We start from the raw sequence: 22391 nt of genomic DNA, 5'->3' as shown, positions 1-22391 counted from the left end.
ATGAGAGAAAGCATGTTCCATAGAACTGATTGTGATTCTCCAGGTTTTTTAATTTTGCTATGTTTCTATTCCTCGTGTCTGTCTTTGGCTTAACTGAAGCTAATCTGCAGTTCCCCCTTCCACCACGGATTGCAGCTCGTTGACTCTGTGTAGTCCTTGTTCACCGACCTCTCTCCGTGATCGGGCACTAAGCTTCCTGCACTTTGCCAATTCACCGGTAATAATCTTATATGCTTGCTCAAAGAAGGGCCGGGCAGCCCTCTACTCTGCACTGTCGTCTGTTGCCGTCACACCGCTGATTTCCCGCCTTTTGTTTTTTCCCTCCCCTCAAGATGAAGTTCTGGAGTCCGTTCTGAGCAACCCACCACGGACGACCATGCCAGGAGTTTGTGACCAGAAGGGTTGCAGCCACTGGTCTGCATCCTGGACCTGCCGACCGTCCCATCGACTTCCCCCATCATCTGCCTGCCAGGCTGTGGCGGGAGTTTTGCAAGTCCTTCTGGTAGGTGTGGTGGGCAGAACTCTTTGGTGGGCTTGGCGGGTCCCTGGTGCGGCTTAATGTCCGGGCAGGACAATAAAAACCTTTCTCTTCCATCGAACGTGTCAAAGACAGCAGCTCGATTTGTTACTAACCCTATGAGAGAGAAACGAGTGGCCACAAACTTCTGAATTCTCTGGTCGGGTGGAATCCCTCCAAGACACACGTGACGCTCAACTCCGACCCCTCTATCCCCTTACGCCACAAGGCCTCCATCTAAGTCCCTCTTACAATATAGCCAATGACTCTTGTGTGTGCCCAAACTACCGTCTGGGGCAGAGAGTTTCCAGAGATTCAAGCACCCTATGCTGTGTGAAAAAAAAAAAGTTCTCCTCATCTCAGTTTCTAAAGGAGTTCCCCCTTTATCCTTAAGCTGTTACCCCTTGTCCTGGACTTCCCCAACATCGGGAACAATCTTCCTGCATCTAGCCTGTCCAACCCCTTAAGAATTTTGTAAGTTTCTATAAGATCCCCCCTCAATCCTCTAAATTCTAGAGAGTATAAACCAAGTCTATCCAGTCTTTCTTCATAAGACAGTCCTGACATCCCCGGAATCAGTCTGGTGAACCTCTCTGTACTCCCTCTATGGCAAGAATGTCTTTCCTCAGATTTGGAGACCAAAACTGTACGCAATCTCCAGGTGTGGTCTCACCAGACCCTGTACAACACTAACCTGCAGTAGAACCGGCCTCCTCCTCTAGGCCTATTACTTCCAAATCCACTCTCCTGTGAGAAAAAGTTTTTTCTCGTCTCCTTCTAACACTTTCAATGCGGCCACGCCCTTATTCTTAAACTGTGTAGTGTGTGTGTGTGGTGGCCCCTGGTTCAGGACTCCCCCAACATCGGGAACATGTTTCCTGCCTCTAGCGTGTCCAAACCGTTAATAATCTTATATGCTTGCTCGAAGGGCCGGGCAGCCTCTACTCCTGCACCTGTCGTCTGTTGCCGTCAACCGCTGAGTCTGAGCAACAACACCACGGACGACCATTGCCAGGAGTTTGTGACACAGAAGGGGTTGCAGCCACTGGTCTGCATCCTGGGACTGCCGAACCTTCCCATTGACTTCCCCACATCAGCTGCCTGCCAGGCTGTGGCGGGAGTTTGCAAGTCCATTCTGGTAGGTGGTGGTGGTGCAGAAACCGGTGGCGGGCTTGGCGGTTCCCTGGTTCGGCTTAATGTCCGGGCAGGACAATAAAAACATTTCTTCCATCGAACGTGTCCAAAGACAGGCAGCTCGATTTGTTACTAACACCTATGAGAGAGAAGCGAGTGTCACCAAACTTCTGAATTCTCTGGTCGGGGTGGAATCCTCTCCAAGACACACGTGAAGCTCACCGTTTGACCATAACGGTTTTACAAAATGTTAAATGGTCAGCTCGACATAGAAACATAGAAACATAGAAATTAGGTGCAGGAGTAGGCCATTCGCCCCTTCGAGCCTGCACCGCCATTCAATATGATCATGGCTGATCATCCAACTCAGTATCCCGTACCTGCCTTCTCTCCATACCCTCTGATCCCCTTGGCCACAAGGGCCACATCTAACTCCCTATATAATATAACCATATAACAATTACAGCACGGAAACAGGCCATCTCGACCCTTCTAGTCCCTGCCGAACACATAATCTCCCCTAGTCCCTCTTAAATATAGCCAATGAACTGGCCTCAACTACCCTCTGTGGCAGAGAGTTCCAGAGATTCACCACTCTCTGTGTGAAAAAAGTTCTCCTCATCTCGGTTTTAAAGGATTTCCCCCTTATCCTTAAGCTGTGACCCCTTGTCCTGGACTTCCCCAACATCGGGAACAATCTTCCTGCATCTAGCCTGTCCAACCCCTTAAGAATTTTGTAAGTTTCTATAAGATCCCCTCTCAATCTTCTAAATTCTAGAGAGTATAAACCAAGTCTATCCAGTCTTTCTTCATAAGACAGTCCTGACATCCCAGGAATCAGTCTGGTGAACCGTCTCTGCCCTCCCTCTATGGCAATAATGTCCTTCCTCAGATTTGGAGACCAAAACTGTACGCAATACTCCAGGTGTGGTCTCACCAAGACCCTGTACAACTGCAGTAGAACCTCTCTGCTCCTATACTCAAATCCTTTTGCAATGAAAGCTAACATACCATTCGCTTTCTTTACTGCCTGCTGCACCTGCATGCCTACCTTCAATGACTGGTGTACCATGACACCCAGGTCTCGCTGCATCTCCCCCTTTCCCAATCGGCCAAAACCTACACCAAACCCAAACCAATTAGGAGCAGACAAGGGCATTCGATCCAATTTGTGATCCCAGCTACAAAGACAGATGTGTACAGCAATTCGTTCTTCCCCCGCACAATTAGCGCATGGAATAATCTCCACCCAACTATCGTTACCCAACCAGATGCAACTAAATTTAAAGTAGCTCTTTCTTCCCAATAACCCTTTCTGGCTTAAGCCCTCCCTTCACCACCTCCAGTTTAAATTCTATTTGGAATATCTTGGAGTACCAAGAAACCAAGAACCAAGACAATCGGAAAATCCGGGTCGGGGGCCTGGAGCTGATTAGTACAAAGAATCACAATCAGAATCACACTTTATTCGCCAAGTACGTTTTGCAACATACAGAGGTAGATAGTAGTTCAGCACTGTTCTCTGGTTTGTGGTAGGATGGTTCCGTTGCCTGATAACAGCCGAGACGAAACAGTCCCTGAATCTGAAGGTAGACAAAAATGCTGGAGAAACTCAGCGGGTGAGGCAGCATCGATGGAGCGAAGGAAATAAGCAATGTTTCGGGTCAAAACCCTTCTTCAGACTGATGTGATGGTGAGGGAGGCGGGAAGAAGAAAGGAAGAGGTGGAGCCAGTGGGCTGAGGGAGAGCTGGGAAGGGGAGGAGAAAGCAGGGACTACCTGAAATTGGAGAAGTCAATGTTCATACCGCTGGGGTGTGAACTGCCCAAGTGAAATATGAGGTGCTGCTCCTCCAATTTGCGGTGGGACTCACTCTGGCCATGGAGGAGGCCCAGGACAGAAAGGTCGGATTGGGAATGGGGATGGGAGGGGGAGTCGAAGTGCTGAGCCACCGGGGAGATCAGGTTGGTTATTGCGGACCGAGCGGAGGTGTTGGGCAAAGCGATCGCCAAGCCTGCGCTTGGTCTCACCGATGTAGAGCAGCTGACACCAAGAGCAGCGGATGCAATAGATGAGGTTGGAGGAGATACAGGTGAACCTCTGCCGCACCTGGAAAGACTGCTTGGGTCCTTGGATGGGGATGAGTCGATAGGGGGAGGTAAAGCGACAAGTGCAGCAGTAATCTGGAGGTGCGTGCGTTCGTTTTCACACGTCTGATGGGAGAGGGGAGAAGAGGGAGTGACCGGGGGTGAGACTGGTCCGCGATCATGCTGCTGGCCTTGCCGAGGCAGCGTGAGGTGTAGTCTGAGTCGATGGAAGGGGGGGTTGGTTTGTGTGTCAAGAATACAGCGTGTAGATTGATGATGAGGGAAGCAGTGGCCCGACAGGGGCCACAGTTTAAGAATAAGGAGTATGTCGCTCTTCCAGGGAGATGCTAAATGTATTTCGTTGTCTCTGTACTGTACACTGACAATGACAATTAAAATTGAATCTGAATCTGAATGTTACAGAGAAAGGTTGAACAAGTTAGGTCTTTATTCTTTGGAGCGCAGAAGGTTAAGGGGGGACTTGATAGAGGTTTTTAAAATGATGAGAGGGATAGACAGAGTTGACGTGGAAAAGCTTTTCCCACTGAGAGTAGGGAAGATTCAAACAAGGGGACATGACTTGAGAATTAAGGGACTGAAGTTTAGGGGTAACATGAGGGGGAACTTCTTTACTCAGAGAGTGGTGGCTGTGTGGAATGAGCTTCCAGTGAAGGTGGTGGAGGCAGGTTCGTTTTTATCATTTAAAAATAAATTGGATAGTTATATGGATGGGAAGGGAATGGAGGGTTATGGTCTGAGCGCAGGTATATGGGACTAGGGGGGAGATTATGTGTTCGGCACGGACTAGAAGGGTCGAGATGGCCTGTTTCCGTGCTGTAATTGTTATATGGTTATCTGAATCTGAATCTGAGTAAGCCATTTAGAACGGAGACGAGGAAACACTTTTTCTCACAGAGAGTTGCGAGTCTGTGGAATTCTCTGCCTCAGAGGGTGGTGGATGCCGGTTCTCTGGGTGCTTTGAAGAGAGAGCTAGATGAGGCTCTTAAAGATAGCGGAGTCAGGGGATATGGGGAGAAGGCAGGAACGGGGTACTGATTGGGGATGATCAGCCATGATCACATTGAATGGCGTTGCTTGCTCGAAGGGCTGAATGGCCCACTCCTTTGTCTATTGTCTAAAAGCGCAAGGATCGCTGGTCGGCGTGGAGCCGTTGGGCCGAAAGGGCCTGTTCCCGCGCTGTATCTCTAAACTAAAAACCGAGGCATTCATGAATTAAAGGCACAATACACATGGCTGATCATCCCCAGAACAAGGGGCCACACACACAGTTTAAGGATAAGGGGGAAATCTTTTAGGACCGAGATGAGAAAAACATTTTTTTTCACACACAGAGAGTGGTGAATCTGTGGAACTCTCTGCTACAGAAGGTAGTTGAGGCCAGTTCATTGGCTATATTTAAGAGGGAGTTAGATGTGGCCCTTGTGGCTAAAGGGATCAGGGGGTATGGAGAGAAGGCAGGTACGGGATACTGAGTTGGATGATCAGCCGTGATCATATTGAATGGCGAATGGTGCAGGCTCGAAGGGCCGAATGTCTATTGACTGATTTCTCTCTTGCTTTAGACGCTGTCCCACGAGCTGAAGATGCTGCAGGAAGGCCTGATCCAGCTGGACACCATCTTGTCGTCGCTGGAGCCCCTCCACCGGCCCATCGACACCCCCGGCGGCTCGGTGCTCCTGCGGGAGCTGGCCAACGCCGGCAACGTGGCGGATGCCACGCTCTCCGCCCAGGCCACGCCGCTGCTGCACGCCCTCACCGCCGCCCACGCCTACATCATGATGTTCGTGCACACCTGCCGGGTCGGACAGGTGAGGCCTCCACAACCCCTTGCCTACGCCACCATTCCCCGTCCCACCGTCACCGACCCACAGAGCACTGTGTAATCCCCCGCCAAAAAATAAATAAAGTCTGTGGAATTCTCTGCCTCAGAGGGCAGATGCTGGAGAATCGAAGGTACGCAAAAAAGCTGGAGAAACTCAGCGGGTGCAGCAGCATCTATGGAGCGAAGGAAATAGGCAACGTTTCGGGCCAAAACCCTTCTTCATGTTCCCAATGTTGGGGGAGTCCAGAACCAGGGGCCACACTTTAAGAATACGGTGTAGGCCATTTGGAATGGAGATGAGGAAAAAATTTATCACCCAGAGAGTTGTGAATCTGTGGAATTCTCTGTCTCAGGAGGCAGTGGAGGCCGGTTCTCTGGATGCTTTCAAGAGAGAGCTAGATAGGGCTCTTAAAGATAGCGGATATGGAGAGAAGGCAGGTACGGGACACTGAGTTGGATGATCAGCCATGATCATATTGAATGGCGAATGGTGCAGGCTCGAAGGGCCGAATGGCCTACTCCTGCACCTAATTTCTATGTTTCTAACCGGGTACTGATTGGGGATGATCAGCCATGTCTCGAAGGGCCGAATGGCTTCTACTCCTGCACCTAATTTCTATGTTTCTAACCGGGTACTAATTGGGAATGATCAGCCAAGGCTCGAAGGGCCGAATGGCCTCTACTCCTGCACCTATTGTCTATTGTCTATAAATCAATTATTGCAACAACATAGAAAATAGGTGCAGGAGTAGGCCACTCGGCCCTTCGAGCCTGCACCGCCATTCACTGTGACCATAGCTGATCATCCAACTCAGTATCCCATCCCTGCCTTCTCTCCATACCCCATGATCCCTTTAGCCACAAGGGCCACATCTAACTCCCTCTTAAATATAGCCAATGAACTGTGTGGCCTCAACTGCCTTCTGTGGCAGAGAGTTCCACAGATTCACCACTCTCTGTGTGTGAAAAAAAATGTTTTCCTCATCTCGGTTCTAAAAGATTTCCCCCTTATCCTTAAACTGTGTGACCCCTTGTCCTGGACTTCCCCAACATCGGGAATAATCTTCCTGCATCTAGCCTGTCCAACCCCTTAAGAATTTTGTAAGTTTCTATAAGATCCCCCCTCAATCTTCTAAATTCTAGCAAGTACAAGCCGAGTCTATCCAGTCTTTCTTCATATGAAAGTCCTGCCATCCCAGGAATCAGTCTGGTGAACCTTGTCTGTACTCCCTCTATGCCTTTCCTCAGATTAGGAGACCAAAACTGTACGCAATACAACGCAATACAATACGGGGCTTCAACATTGGGAGCCTCGATCGCCTTGATGCAGCGGTTGGATTTTAAGCCGCGCCGGGCGCTGAAAGTCCCCACGAACAGGCCGATTCAGCCCTTAAACCCCTGTCCCACGGTACGAGTTCATTCCAAGAGCTCTCCCGAGTTTGCCCTGATTCGAACTCGGAGATTTACGGTAATGGCCACTCGTCGGTAGTCGGGGTATTTTAAATCATGTTGAAAAATCTTCGCGACTCTTCCCGTGCTTACCTGCCGTTAACGAGTCTTCCCGAGTACCTGCCGTTAGCGCTAGAAGACGTCCCCGAGCTCCGACGTACCCGCTACGTTCATCTCCGTGCTTACCATGAGTTTGATTTTTTTTCAATTCGGGAGTGCTCTTGGAACTGCCCCACTGTCCCACCCCAGGATTTCCGCCCCACAGTGAACACACGCTACTCTCAGGGGTCTGACGGTTTGATGTCCCCGTCTTATTTCAGAGTGAAATCCGTTCGATATCCGTGAACCAGTGGGGCTCGCAGCTAGGCCTGAACGTCCTGAACAAGCTCAGCCAGCTCTACTGCTCCCTAGTGTGGGAGAGCACTGTGCTGCTGTCTCTCTGCACCCCAAACAGGTAAGCGTTGCCAAAGACAACTTTCACTTCAAGTCACGTCAAGGCAGTATAATATAGATAAATGTGAGGTTAGGTATGGGGGAGGTACAGCGAGGCCTGGGTGTCCTTGTACACCGGTCACTGAAAGTTGGCGTGCAGGTACAGCAGGTAGTGAAGAAAGCTAATGGATTGTTGGCCTTCATAACACGAACATTTCAGTATAGGAGTAAAGACGTTCTTCTGCAGTTGTACAGGGCTCTGGTGAGACCACATCTGGAGTATTGTGTGCAGTTTTGGTCTCCTAATTTGAGGAAGGACATCCTTGTGATTGAGGCAGTGCAGCATAGGTTCACGAGATTGATCCCTGGGATGGCGGGACTGTCATATGAGGAAAGATTGAAAAGACTAGGCTTGTATTCACTGGAGTTTAGAAGGATGAGAGGTTATCTTATAGAAACTTATAACATTATAAAAGGACTGGACAAGCTAGATGCGGGGAAAATGTTCCCAATGTTGGGCGAGTCCAGAACCAGGGGCCACACGCACACAGTCTTAGAATAAAGGGGAGGTCATTTAAGACTGAGGTGAGAAAAAAACGTTTTCACCCAGAGAGTTGTGAATTTGTGGAATTCCCTGCCACAGAGGGCAGTGGAGGCCAAGTCACTGGATGGATTTAAGAGAGAGTTAGATAGAGCTCTAGGGGCTAGTGGAGTCAAGGGATATGGGGAGAAGGCAGGCACGGGTTATTGATTGGGAACGATCAGCCATGATCACAATGAATGGCGGTGCTGGCTCGAAGGGCTACTGAGGTAGTGCAGCGTAGGTTCACGAGGTTGTTATCTAAATGGTGTCAAGTTGGGAAAAGGGGAAGTACAACGGGATCTGGGGGGTCCTTGTTCATCAGTCAATGAAAGTAAGCATGCAGGTACAGCAGGCAGTGAAGAAAGCGAATGGCATGTTGGCCGTCATTGCGAGAGGATTTGAGTTTAGGAGCAAGGAGGTCCTTCTGCAGTTGTACAGAGCCCTGGTGAGACCACACCTGGAGTATTGTGTGCAGTTTTCGTCCCCTAATTTGAGGAAGGACATCCTTGCTATTGAGGGAGCCCAGCGTAGGTTCACCAGGTTAATTCCCGGGATGGCGGGACTGTCATATGCTGAGAGAATGGAGCGGGCTGGGCTTGTATACTCTAATTTCCAGTGCATACCAGCCCAGTCGACCCATTCTTTCATCATATGACAGTCCTGCCATCCCGGGAATTAACCTGGTGAACCTACGCTGGGCTCCATCGATAGCATGGATGTCCTTCCTCAAATTAGGGGACCAAAACTGTACACAATACTCCAGGTGTGGTCTCACTAGGGCCCTGTACAACTGCAGAAGGACCTCTTTGCTCCTATACTCAACTCCACTTGTTATGAAGGCCAACATGCCAAAACTGCACACAATACTCCAGGTGTGGTCTCACCAGGGCCCTGTACAACTGCAGAAGGACCTCTTTGCTCCTATACTCAACTCCACTTGTTATGAAGGCCAACAGGCCAAAACTGCACACAATACTCCAGGTGTGGTCTCATCAGGGCCCTGTACAACTGCAGAAGGACCTCTTTTCTCCTAAACCTTCCATGCCGTTGCAAATTCGCTGCTTGAAGCTTGCCAGAAGATGGCGGCGTGCGTGTTTTCCGCGGCGGGCGTTTGGGAAGGGCGCGCGCTCGCTTGGCTGACCGCCCCGCTGTTGTTCAGTCTGCCCTCAGGCTGCGAGTTTGGCCAGGCCGACATGCAGAAGCTGGTGCCAAAGGAGGAGAAGCCCGCAGCCGCTGCCACGCCGGGCTCGACGTCGGGAGGGAAGAGATCAGGTGAGTCCTCGTCTAGGGTACGGCAGGTACGCCTTCCACAGCCCCTTTCCCGTTTGACCCGAAACGTCAACCATCCACGTTCCGCACAGAGATGCTGCCTGACCCGCTGTGCCTGTCCGCGTTCTTGCTAACCGACGTCCCTCTCCTCGCCTGTCCCGTGTCGTTGCCGGTTCTATCCCCCGCTCTCTGGTCATCGGGGGAGACGGGGGGCATCTAGAGTCTTGAGTCCCACATGGTGGAAGCATGACATTCAGCCCAACTTGCCAACATGCCCCAGCTACACTAGTCCCACCTGCCCGCGCTTGGTCCATATCCCTCCAAACCTGTCCTATCCATGTACCTGTCCAAGTGTCTCTTAAACGTTGGGATAGTCCCAGCCTCAACAACCTCCTCCGGCAGTTCTGGGCAAGAGACTCTGTGTGTCTACCTGATCTATTCCTCTCGTGATTTTGTACACCTCTATAAGAAAAAGTTGCCCCTCAGATTCCTATTAAATCTTTTCCCCTTCACCATGAACCTATGTCCTCAGGTCCTCGATTCCCCTACTCTGGGAAAGAGACTCTGCCTGATCTATTCCTCTCGTGATTTTGTACACCTCAATAAGAAAAAGTTGCCCCTCAGATTCCTATTAAATCTTTTCCCCTTCACCGTGAACCTATGTCCTCTGGTCCTCGATTCCCCTACTCTGGGCAAGAGACTCTGCCTGATCTATTCCTCTCGTGATTTTGTACACCTCTATAAGAAAAAGTTGCCCCTCAGATTCCTATTAAATCTTTTCCCCTTCACCTTGAACCTATGTCCTCTGGTCCTCGATTCCCCTACTCTGGGCAAGAGACTCTGCCTGATCTATTCCTCTCGTGATTTTGTACACCTCTATAAGATCGCCCCTCATCCTCCTGCGCTCCATGGAATAGCGACCCAGCCTGCTCCAACCTCTCCCTGTAGCTCACACCCTCTAGTCCTGGCAACATCCTCGTAAATCTTCTCTGTACCCTCTCAACCCACCACCCCCTGTGTGAAAAAGTTACCCCTCATATTCCTAGTAAATCCTTTCCCCTTCACCTTGAACCCATGTCCTCTGGTCCTCGATTCACCTACTCTGGGCAAGAGACTCCAAAGTAACTCAGCGTGACGGGCAGCTTCTCTGGAGAGAAGGAATGGGCCTCTGAAGAGGGGCCTCCACCCGAAACGTCACCCATTCCTTCTCTCCAGAGATGCTGCCTGTCCCGCTGAGTTACTCAATCATTTTGTGTCTATCTTCGCTCAATACCAAGTCAGTTAACCTACAAACGCGTCTGTCTTTGGAGTGTGGGAGGAAAACCGAATATCTCGGAGAAAACCCACGCTTATCACGAAGAAAAGTGACCCCCTCGGTTTCCTATTAAATCTTTTCCCCTTCACCTTGAACCTGTGTCCTCGACCCCTTATTCTTAAACTGTGTGTGGCCCCCGGTTCTGGAGTCCCCCAACACGTTTCCTGCCTCCAGCGTGTCCAAACCCTTAATAATCTTATATGTTTCAATAAGATCCCCGCTCATCCTTCTAAACTCCCGAGTGTACAAGCCCGGCCGTTTCTTTCTCTCAGCGTATGACAGTCCCGCCATCCCGGGAATTAAGATCCCCTCTTGTCCTAAACTCTCTGTGTTTCCTCGTCTCCGTTCAAAATGGCCGACCCCTTAATTCTTAAGTGCTGCTTTGAGTTGCGATGGGGTGGGCGGTAATGGGCCCCCCCCCCCGTTCTTCTCTCACTCTCCCTTGTTGTTCGTCGGCCAGAAGCGGAGATGGATGCAACGGCCGGCGGCGTTGAGACTTCAGCCCAGGGCCTGCTGGAGGGGATCAACCTGGACGGGGACACACTGGCCCCCATGGAGACTGATGAACCCGGCACCTCCGACCCCAAGGGCAAGTCCAAGATCACCCCAGCCATGGCGGCGAGGATCAAGCAGATCAAGCCCTTGCTCTCAGGTAAGCTGCTGCCGTCGTCTTCCATTGAATGCAACATCTCCTAGTTTGCGGATGACTCGAAGCTGGGCGGCAACGTGAGCCGCGAGGAGGATGCTAGGAGGCTGCAGGGTGACTTGGACAGGTTGGGGGAGTGGGCAGATGCAGTTTAATGTGGATAAACGCTGAGGTTATCCACACTGGTGGCATTAGACAATAGATAATAGGTGCAAGAAATGCATTTTGTTGTCTCTGTACTGTACACTGACAATGACAATTAAAATTGAATCTGAATCTGAAGAGTAGGCCATTCGGCCCTTCGAGCCAGCACCACCATTCAATGTGATACATAGAAACATAGAAATTAGGTGCAGGAGTAGAGGCCATTCGGCCCTTCGAGCCAGCACCACCATTCAATGTGATACATAGAAACATAGAAATTAGGTGCAGGAGTAGAGGCCATTCAGCCCTTCGAGCCTGCACCGCCATTCAATATGATCATGGCTGATCATCCAACTCAGTATCCCATACCTGCCTTCTCTCCATACCCCCTGATCCCTTTAGCCACATGGGCCACATCTAACTCCCTCTTAAATATAGCCAATGAACTGGCCTTGACTACGCTCTGTGGCAGAGAGTTCCAGAGATTCACCACTCTCTGTGTGAAAAAAGTTCTCCTCATCTCGGTTTTAAAGGATTTCCCCCTTATCCCTAAGCTGTGACCTCTTGTCCTGGACTTCCCCAACATCGGGAACAATCTTCCTGCATCTAGCCTGTCCAACCCCCTAAGAATTTTGTAAGTTTCTATAAGATCCCCTCTCAATCTCCTAAATTCTAGAGAGTATAAACCAAGTCTATCCAGTCTTTCTTCATAAGACAGTCCTGACATACCAGGAATCACGGCTGATCATCCACAATCAGTTCCCCATTCCTGCCTTCTCTCCATATCCCATGCAGTTTTGGTCCCCTAATTTGAGGAAGGACATTCTTGCTATTGGAGGAGTGCAGCGTAGGTTCACCAGTTTAATTCACGGGATGGCGGTACTGTCATCTGCTGAGAGAATGGAACGGCTGGGCTTCTATACTCTGGAGTTTAGAAGGATGAGAGGGAATCTTATTGAATCATATAAGATTATTAAGGTACACAAAAAAAAGCTGGAGAAACTCAGCGGGTGCAGCAGCATCTATGGAGCGAAGGAAATAGGCAATGTTTCGGGCCGAAACCCTTCTTCAGACTAAGAATTAAATCAAGGTGAATTATTAAGGGTTTGAACACGCTAGAGGCAGGAAACATGTTCCCGATGTTGGGGGAGTCCAGAACCGGGGGCCTCACACACAGTTTAAGAATAAGGGGTCGCCCATTTAGAACGGAGACGAGGAAACACTTTTCCACCCAGAGAGTTGTGAGTCTGTGGAATTCTCTGCCTCAGAGGGCGGTGGAGGCGGGTTCTCTGGATACTTTCAAGAGAGAGCTAGATAGGGCTGTCGAAGATAGGGGATATGGATTCACTGGATGTTTTCAAGAGAGAGCTAGTTAGGGCTCTTAAAGGTAACGGAGTCAGTGGATATGTGGAGAAGGCAGGAACGGTGTACTGATTGGGGATGATCTGCCACGTGCGATGATACCGGCTTCAGCGCCGGAGCGCGTTGCGCCATTTTATCTCTCGCGTTTAACGACTCTCTTCTCCTCCTCCTCCTTCCCCCTCCCTCTCCCTCTCAGCATCCTCGAGACTCGGCAGGGCGCTGGCCGAACTCTTCGGCCTGCTGGTCAAGCTGTGCGTGGGATCGCCGGTCCGGCAACGACGGAGCCACCACCCGGCCAACACCACCACCGCGCCCACGCCGGCGGCACGGGGGACCGCCTCCGCTCTCACCAAGCTGCTCACCAAAGGGTTGTCGTGGCAACCGCCTCCCTACACGCCCACCCCCAGATTCAGGTAGGTCCCCCCCCCCTCTCCCGCCAAATCTCCTCACGGTTGAATAGTTAGACAGGTACATGGATAGGACGGGTTTGGAGGGATATGGACCAAACGCGGGCAGGTGGTTCTTGTGTAGATGGGTCATGTTGGTCGGGGTGGGACTAGTGTAGATGGGGCATGTTGGTCGGGGTGGGACTAGTGTAGATGGGGCATGTTGGTCGGGGTGGGACTAGTGTAGATGGAGCATGTTGGTCGGGGTGGGACTAGTGTAGATGGGGCATGTTGGTCGGGGTGGGACTAGTGTAGATGGGGCATGTTGGTCGGGGTGGGACTAGTGTAGATGGGGCATGTTGGTCGGGGTGGGACTGGTGTAGATGGGGCATGTTGGTCGGGGTGGGACTAGTGTAGATGGGGCATGTTGGTCGGGGTGGGACTAGTGTAGATGGAGCATGTTGGTCGGGGTGGGACTAGTGTAGATGGGGCATCTGTTGTTGGTCGGGGTGGGACTAGTGTAGATGGGGCATGTTGGTCGGGGTGGGACTAGTGTAGATGGGGCATGTTGGTCGGGGTGGGACTAGTGTAGATGGGGCATGTTGGTCGGGGTGGGACTGGTGTAGATGGGGCATGTTGGTCGGGGTGGGACTAGTGTAGATGGGGCATGTTGGTCGGGGTGGGACTAGTGTAAATGGGGCATGTTGGTCGGGGTGGGACTAGTGTAGATGGGGCATGTTGGTCGGGGTGGGACTAGTGTAGATGGGGCATGTTGGTCGGGGTGGGACTAGTGTAGATGGGGCATGTTGGTCGGGGTGGGACTAGTGTAGATGGGGCATGTTGGTCGGGGTGGGACTGGTGTAGACGGGGCATGTTGGTCGGGGTGGGACTAGTGTAGATGGGGCATGTTGGTCGGGGTGGGACTAGTGTAGACGGGGCATGTTGGTCGGGGTGGGACTAGTGTAGATGGGGCATGTTGGTCGGGTGGGAAGTGGTGTGTAGATGGGGCATGTTGGCCGGTGTGGGCAAGTTGGGCTGAAGGGCCTGTTTCCACACTGTATCACTCTATGACTAATGGGCAGCATCTCTGGATAGAAAGAATGGGTGACGTTTTGGGTTGAGACACTTCTCAACCCAAAACGGATGGCGGGACTGTCATCTGCTGAGAGAATAGAGCGGCTGGGCTTGTGTACTCTGGAGTTTAGAAGGATGAGAGGTGATCTCATTGAAACATATATGAGATTATTAAGGGTTTGGACACGCTAGAGGCAGGAAACATGTTCCCGATGTTGGAGGAGTCCAGAACCAGGGGGCCACACACACACAGATTAAGAATAAAATGGGGCAAGCCATTTAGAACGGAGACGAGGAACACTTCTTCACACAGAGTGTAGAATTCTCTGCCTCAGAGGCCGGTTCTCTGGATGCTTTCAAGAGAGAGCTAGATAGGGCTCTTAAAGATAGCGGAGTCAGGGGATATGGGGAGAAGGCAGCCTAAAGTTGTCGGACAACTTGTTCTATTTGATCTTCTGTTTGTGCACGCCGAGTTGATTGCAATAGTCGAAAAAGGCCAGATCACGTGAAGGTTGCAATCTTCCACCCCGAACGGGGTAGTGATTGTGGATGATCAGCCATGACCACATTGAGTGGCGGTGCTGGCTCAGAGGGCCGAGTGGCCTCTACTCCTGCACCTATTGTCTATTGTCTATTCTCAGCCATGAGTGAATGGCGGAGTATACTCAATGGGCTGAATGGTCCGGGTCCGCTCCTATCCAAATCTGAGGAAGGACATTATTGCCATAGAGGGAGTGCAGAGACGGTTCACCAGACTGATTCCTGGGATGTCAGGACTGTCTTATGAAGAAAGACTGGATAGACTTGGTTTATACTCTCTAGAATTTAGAAGATTGAGAGGGGATCTTATAGAAACTTACAAAATTCTTAAGGGGTTGGACAGGCTAGATGCAGGAAGATTGTTCCCGATGTTGGGGAAGTCCAGGACAAGGGGTCACAGCTTAAGGATAAGGGGGAAATCCTTTAAAACCGAGATGAGAAGAACTTTTTTTCACACAGAGAGTGGTGAATCTCTGGAACTCTCTGCCACAGAGGGTAGTCGAGGCCACAGTTCATTGGCTATATTTAAGAGGGAGTTAGATGTGGCCCTTGTGGCTAAGGGGATCAGGGGGTATGGAGAGAAGGCAGGTACGGGATACTGAGTTGGATGATCAGCCATGATCATATTGAATGGCGAATGGTGCAGGCTCGAAGGGCCGAATGGCCTCTACTCCTGCACCTAATTTCTATGTTTCTATGTTTCTATCCCTTAACTCTCCCGATTGTTGCTCAGGTTGACTTTCTTCATCTGCTCGGTGGGATTCACGTCTCCCATGTTGTTTGACGAGAGGAAGTATCCATACCACCTGATGCTGCAGAAGTTCCTGTGTTCTGGAGGCCACGATGCCCTGTTCGAGTGAGTATCCCAGCTCGGGGTGGGTGGCAATGTCCAGCGGCCTGGCATCCATAGAGGCGGTCCAGCCCATCGCAGCCTCTACTTCCTTCGAAGGCTTTGGGCAGGGAGTCGGCACCTTACGGCCCACGGGCTAGACCCGGCCCCGAACCGGAAGTGAGGTTGTCCACTTTGGTGGCAAGAACAGGAAAGTAGACTGTTATCTGAATTAGGAAAAGGGAAGATGCAACGAGACCTGGGTGTCATGGTTAACCAGTCATTGAATGTAGGCAAAAGGTACTCAAAATTGCTGGAGAAAGTCAGCGGGTGCAGCAGCATCTACGGAGCGAAGGAAATAGGCGACGTTTCGGGCCGAAACCCTTCTTCAGACCTTGAATGTAGGCATGCAGGTGCAGCAGGCAGTGAAGAAAGCAAATGGTATGTTAGCATTCATAGCAAAAGGATTTGAGTATAGGAGCAGGGAGGTTCTACTGCAGTTGTACAGGGTCTTGGTGAGACCACACCTGGAGTATTGCGTACAGTTTTGGTCTCCTAATCTGAGGAAGGGCATTCTTGCCATAGAGGATTTGAGTCTAGGAGCAGGGAGGTTCTACTGCAGTTGTACAGGGTCTTGGTGAGACCACACCTGGAGTATTGCGTACAGTTTTGGTCTCCTAATCTGAGGAAGGGCATTCTTGCCATAGAGGATTTGAGTATAGGAGCAGGGAGGTTCTACTGCAGTTGTACAGGGTCTTGGTGAGACCGCACCTGGAGTATTGCGTACAGTTTTGGTCTCCTAATCTGAGGAAGGGCATTCTTGCCATAGAGGATTTGAGTATAGGAGCAGGGAGGTTCTACTGCAGTTGTACAGGGCCTTGGTGAGACCACACCTGGAGTATTGCGTATAGTTTTGGGCTCCTAATCTGACATTCTTGCCATAGAGGGAGTACAGAGAAGGTTCACCAGACTGATTCCTGGGATGGCAGGACTTTCATATGAAGAAAGACTGGATAGACTCGGCTTGTACTCGCTGGAATTTAGAAGATTGAGGGGGGATCTTATAGAAACTTACAAAATTCTTAAGGGGTTGGACAGGCTAGATGCAGGAAGATTGTTCCCGATGTTGGAGAAGTCTAGAACAAGGGGCCACACACAGTTTAAGGATTAGGGGGAAATCTTTTTTAGGACCGAGATGAGAAAATCATTTTTCACACAGAGAGTGGTGAATCTGTGGAACTCTCTGCCACAGAAGGTAGTTGAGGCCACACAGTTCATTGGCTATATTTAAGAGGGAGTTAGATGTGGCCCTTGTGGCTAAAGGGATCAGGGGGTATGGAGAGAAGGCAGGTACGGGATACTGAGTTGGATGATCAGCCATGATCATATTGAATGGCGAATGGTGCAGGCTCGAAGGGCCGAATGGCCTCTACTCCTGCACCTAATTTCTATGTTTCTAATTTCTATGTTTCTATCTCCGATACAGAGTACAGTACAGATACAACGAAATGCATTTAAGAGGGAGTTAGATGTGGCCCTTGTGGCTAAAGGGATCAGGGGGTATGGAGAGAAGGCAGGGATGGGATACTGAGTTGGATGATCAGCCATGATCATATTGAATGGCGAATGGTGCAGGCTCGAAGGGATGAATGGCCTTTTTTCACACAGAGAGATTTGAAGGTTAATTGGCTTGGCTTTCTAGGACCTTCAACTGGGCGCTGTCGATGGGAGGCAAGGTGTCGGTCACCGAAGGCCTGGAGCACATGGAGCTGCCGGACGGCACGGGGGAGTTCCTCGACGCCTGGCTCATGCTGGTGGAGAAGATGGTGAACCCGACCACTGTGCTGGAGTCCCCGCACTCCCTGCCCGCCAAGCCCCTCGGCGGGCAAAACTTCCCGCAGTTCAGCGCGCTGCGCTTCCTGGTGGTCACCCAGAAGGTACGAGATCCGGCGTGGGGTGGGTGGGGGTGGGGGGCAGTGAACACAGGAGATAGACACACAGAACTGCCAAGTGCTACGGATTTTCCTTTCGGCCCGTCGGCCCGCCTGGTTGGCGCGGACTCGGTGGGCCGAAGGTTTCTTGGTTTCTCAGTCCTCCAAAATAATCCATATGTAATTTAAACTGGAGGTGGTACCTCATGGTGGTACCTCATCTCCCCCCTCCCCCCCACACCTCCCCTCCCCTCTCTCCTCCCCACCCCCCCCCTCTCCTCTCCCTCTCTCCATCTCCCTCTCCTCACCACCCCTCTCCTCTCCCCCACCCCCCCCCTCTCCATCTCCCTCCCTCACCCCCTCTCTCTCTCCTCCCCCTCTCTCCCTCACCCCCATCCTCTCATCCTTCTAAACTCCACAGAGTGTACAAGCCCAGCCGCTCCATTCTCTCAGCATATGACAGTCCCGCCATCCCGGGAATCAACCTTGTAAACCTACGCTGGGCTCCCTCAATAGCAAGAATGTCCTTCCTCAAATTAGGGGACCAAAACTGCACACAATACTCCAGGCGTGGTCTCACCAGAGCCCTATACAACTGCAGAAGGACCTCTTTGCTCCTGTACTCAACTCCTCTTGTTATGAAGGCCAACAGGCCAAAACTGTACACAATACTCCAGGTGTGGTCTCACCAGAGCCCTGTACAACTGCAGAAGGACCTCTTTACCCCTATACTGAAATCCTCTTGTTATGAAGGCCAACAGGCCAAAACTGCACACAATACTCCAGGTGTAGTCTCACTAGGGCCCTGTACAACTGCAGAAGGACCTCTTTGCTCCTATACTCAACGACTCTTGTTATAAAGGCCAACATGCCATTCGCTTTCTTCACTGCCTGCTGTACCTGCATGCTTACTTTCACGGACTTATCCGCGTTAAACTTCATCTGCCATGTACCTGCCCTCTCCCCCGAATTGTCCAAGTCACCCTGCATTCTCATAGCATCCTTCTCATTGTTCACACTGCTGCCCAGCTTTGTGTCATCTGCAAATTTGCTAATGTTAAGAGGCCTGTCCCACTTACGCGACCTTGGCTTGCAAATTACGCGACCTCGTGGTCGCTTGAGGTGTACGGGCACTGTATGGCCGTGGGGGGCCGGTCCCATTTAGAAGCGCGGAGTTGTGCGGCACTGGTCCCGACATGACACGGGACTCTGAAAATCTGATAGTGTCCGAAATCTTCTCGCGCCAATGGCGTGTCGGCCCGCGTACGCACGCAGGCACATTGCGGTCGTACGCAGCGCCTTGACGGTGTACGCCTAGCCTGTTGCCTTGCGCGATGACGTCACTGCCCGGCGCGGCGTAGCGTGATGACGTCACCGCCCGACGCCGTGCGGCGCCCAAATTCAGTTTGCCCGCCTCCTGCCCAGCTGATTGGTAAATATGACGCAAATGACATCACGCGCGAACTTAGCGTGAACTCCGCTTCCGTTTGGTCGCGCCAAACGCATGCAATCGCATGCAAGTGGGACAGGTCCTTTACTTTGAACGGTAGGCCGCAGAGCGACCAGAGATGCGATCTGGAAAACAAGAGGCTGGAAAAAAAAAATTTCCCCCGAGGGTTCAGTTGCCTGATAACAGCCGGGGAAAAACTCCCACGGGCAGTTTAAGGAAATCGCGCTTCTCGCGGCTCACGGATTTTCCCCTCCTCTCCCCGCTGCAGGCCGCCTTCAACTGCATCAGGAACCTGTGGAACCGCAAGCCCCTGAAGGTGTACGGCGGGCGGATGGCGGAGTCCATGCTCGCCATCCTGTGCCACATCCTGCGCGGCGAGCCGGTGATCCGCGAACGCCTCTCCAAGGAGAAGGAAGGCAGTCGGACGGAGGAGGAAGGGCCGCAGGAGGAGGGGGCGGCTCCACGGAGAGAGCCCCAGGTCAACCAGCAGCAGCTCCAGCAGGTGAGGGGGGCTGCTCGGCGAATGAATGTTCACATACAAGGAATTTGCCTTGGTGCTCCGCCCGCAAGTAACAACACCACATACAGTAAACAATTGAGAATCTATGTATTACTAAAACTCTCATCTTGACCATTTTCTGTCTGCGCTGTAATTAAATTTGCGCTAAAACGATCCCTCCTATCGCGACGATTTTCCGCCACCTTACTCACCATTCTCCTCTCCTGCAAGTCAAGTAAAGGGCCTGTCCCACTTTCACGACATAATTCACAACCTTTTTTACTCGCGGACATTTTTCCATCATGCTAGAAAAAAAGCCCCCGACTTACTTGATGCCACGAGTGCCTATGACTTGCATCACGACCTGCCTACGACCTCGTGACGACCATGCTGCAAGTAGCGGGGCAGGCCCTTTAGTTTTGTTCCGCTCAGTGAAATAGTACAAAAGTTATGAAAGCTTTGAAGGCTCCCCCTCCCCCACACTTCCTTTCCCCTCCCCCCACAGAGGGCGGTGGAGGCCGGTTCTCTGGATACACGCACCGGGGACAATTTACACGTACACCAAGCCGATTAACGGACAAACCTGCGCGTCTGGAGCGCGCGGGAGGAGACCGAAGTTCTCGGAGAAAACCCACGAGGAGAACGTACGAACTCCGTGCAGGCGGCGCCCGTGGTCGGGTCGGACGGGTCGCCGGCTCAGCGGCGGCGGCGGCGGCAACCTGTTGACCCGTGGGCGACCGCTGGCCAACGCCACGCATGACTGTTCCTCTTTGTCTCCACAGCTGATGGACATGGGCTTCACGCGCGAACACGCGATGGAGGCCCTGCTGAACACAAGCACGATGGAGCAGGCCACAGAGTACCTATTGACGCACCCTCCTCCGCTCCTGGGCGGGGCGGTACGCGTGCGGGCAAGTGTTGGCTTTTTCTTACGCAAGTATCTAAGAGGCGGGGGGGGGGACATGGTGTTCGAAACAGGTGCACGAGTAGGTCATTCGCAACCTGAAAACACAGGAGACGACAATCTATCTATCTATATAATATTAAAACTCTGTGTGTGTGTGTGTTTCTGCCTGATTTGCGGATGCCAGCCTTTGATTCGTTGCTACGCCAACACCAGAAGCAGAAACACCGAGATTTTTTACATTTCGGTAGAGATTTCACTTTTCTTTCCAAGTATCCATTCCTGATTAAATTTCGTCGTGTTTATGTACACATTTTTAAATAAAATCCTTCTCCCCCCCCCCCCCCCCCCCCCCCCTCACTCATTTTTGTCGCCTCCTGCTGGCCACCGACCATAACGGCTGCTGGCGCCCGGCTCTTGCCTCAAAGACGCCATTTTAAAAACAGCCGCACTGCTGAGCGCTGGAATCTTATGGTCAGGAACGGCTTGAGTTGGAGGACCATGTCTCCCGTGAGGGTAGGGAACGGGTGCGTTTGGGGAGCAGACCCAACGGGTCTGCACTTGGTCTAGTTCTCTTTATTTAATTTTTTTTTTTTTTTTTTTTTTAATTATTTTATACAAATTTTTTTTGGTCTAGTTCTCTTTATAATAGAAAGGTTTGCGAGGATTTGCCCCTCCTTGTTCCGAGTTACAACGTCGCAGACAGGACATAGTAGCATAGAGAGTAGACAAAAATGCTGGAGAAACTCAGCGGGTGAGGCCACATCTACGGAGCGAAGGAATAGGCGACGTGTAGGGTCGAGACCCTTCTTCAGACTGATGTAGGAGCGGGAAGAAACGTAGAAACATAGAAAATAGGTGCAGGAGTAGAGGCCATTCATCCCTTCGAGCCTGCACTGCCATTCGATATGATCATGGCTGATCATCCAACTCAGTATCCCATCTCTGCCTTCTCTCCATACCCCCTGATCCCTTTAGCCACAAGGGCCACATCTAACTTCCTCTTAAATATATCCAATGAACTGTGGCCTCAACTACCTTCTGTGGCAGAGATTTCCACAGATTCACCACTCTCTGTGTAAAAAATGATTTTCTCATCTCGGTTTTAAAAGACTTCCCTCTTATCCTTAAACTGTGTGACCCCTAGTTCTGGACTTCCCCAACATCGGGAATAATCTTCCTGCATCTAGCCTGTCCAACCCCTTAAGAAGAAAGGAAGAGGCGCAGACAGTGGGAGAGCTGGGAAGGGGAAGGGAAGGAGGGAGAAAGCAGGGACTACCTGAAATTGGAGAAGTCAAAGTTCATACCGCTGGGGTGTAAACATTACACTGACTTCTCCAAGATCTGAAATTCAGCGACTGTGTTTGCCTGCATCTTAAGAAGTTGATTTATGTCCATTAGCAGGAGCTGAGCATGTCTGAGGAAGACCAAATGATGAGGGCGATTGCCATGTCTCTGGGCCAGGATATCCCGATGGATCAGAGCACTGAATCTCCAGAGGTAAGTGTTTTACAGCCAAAATGCCTGTTTCTACAGTGTATCACTCTACGATTCTATCTAAATGGGGTCAAGTTGGGAAAAACGGAAATACAACCGGATCTGGGGGGTCTTTCTTCATCAGTCAATGAAAGTAAGCATGCAGGTACAGCAGGCAGTGAAGAAAGCTAATGGCATGTTGGCCGTTATAACAGGAGGAGTTTAATATAGCAGCAAGGGGGTGCTTCTGCAGTTGTACAGGGCCCTGGTGAGGCCACACCTGGAGTATTGTGTGCAGTTTTCATCTCCAAATCTGAGGAAGGACATTCTTGCTATTGAGGGAGCCCAGCTTAGGTTAGAAACATAGAAACATAAAAAATAGGTGCAGGAGTAGAGGCCATTCATCCCTTCGAGCCTGCACCGCCATTCAATATGATCATAGAAACATAGGAATTAGGTGCAGGAGTAGGCCATTCGGCCCTTCGAGCCTGCACCGCCATTTAATATGATCATGGCTGATCA

The 22391-nt window shown here is 51.2% G+C and overlaps 1 protein-coding gene across 1 annotated transcript in view; it reads left to right on the top strand.

The window, feature by feature from the left end:
- Positions 1-22391, top strand: part of huwe1 (HECT, UBA and WWE domain containing E3 ubiquitin protein ligase 1) — a 165521-nt gene that overhangs the window by 27599 nt on the left and 115531 nt on the right. The window contains 12 exon segments of the mRNA XM_055666224.1: positions 333-528; positions 1499-1655; positions 5321-5566; positions 7350-7483; positions 9204-9316; positions 11089-11280; positions 12977-13193; positions 15514-15636; positions 17312-17546; positions 19259-19492; positions 20272-20400; positions 21795-21893. Coding sequence (XP_055522199.1) covers positions 333-528; positions 1499-1655; positions 5321-5566; positions 7350-7483; positions 9204-9316; positions 11089-11280; positions 12977-13193; positions 15514-15636; positions 17312-17546; positions 19259-19492; positions 20272-20400; positions 21795-21893 — 2075 coding nt within the window.

The sequence above is a fragment of the Leucoraja erinacea genome, unplaced genomic scaffold (assembly GCF_028641065.1).
Source record: "Leucoraja erinacea ecotype New England unplaced genomic scaffold, Leri_hhj_1 Leri_215S, whole genome shotgun sequence".
In the NCBI taxonomy this organism is placed as follows: domain Eukaryota; kingdom Metazoa; phylum Chordata; class Chondrichthyes; order Rajiformes; family Rajidae; genus Leucoraja; species Leucoraja erinaceus.
Note: the sequence above shows the minus strand (reverse complement) of the source record. Positions and strands in the feature narration are given on the sequence as shown.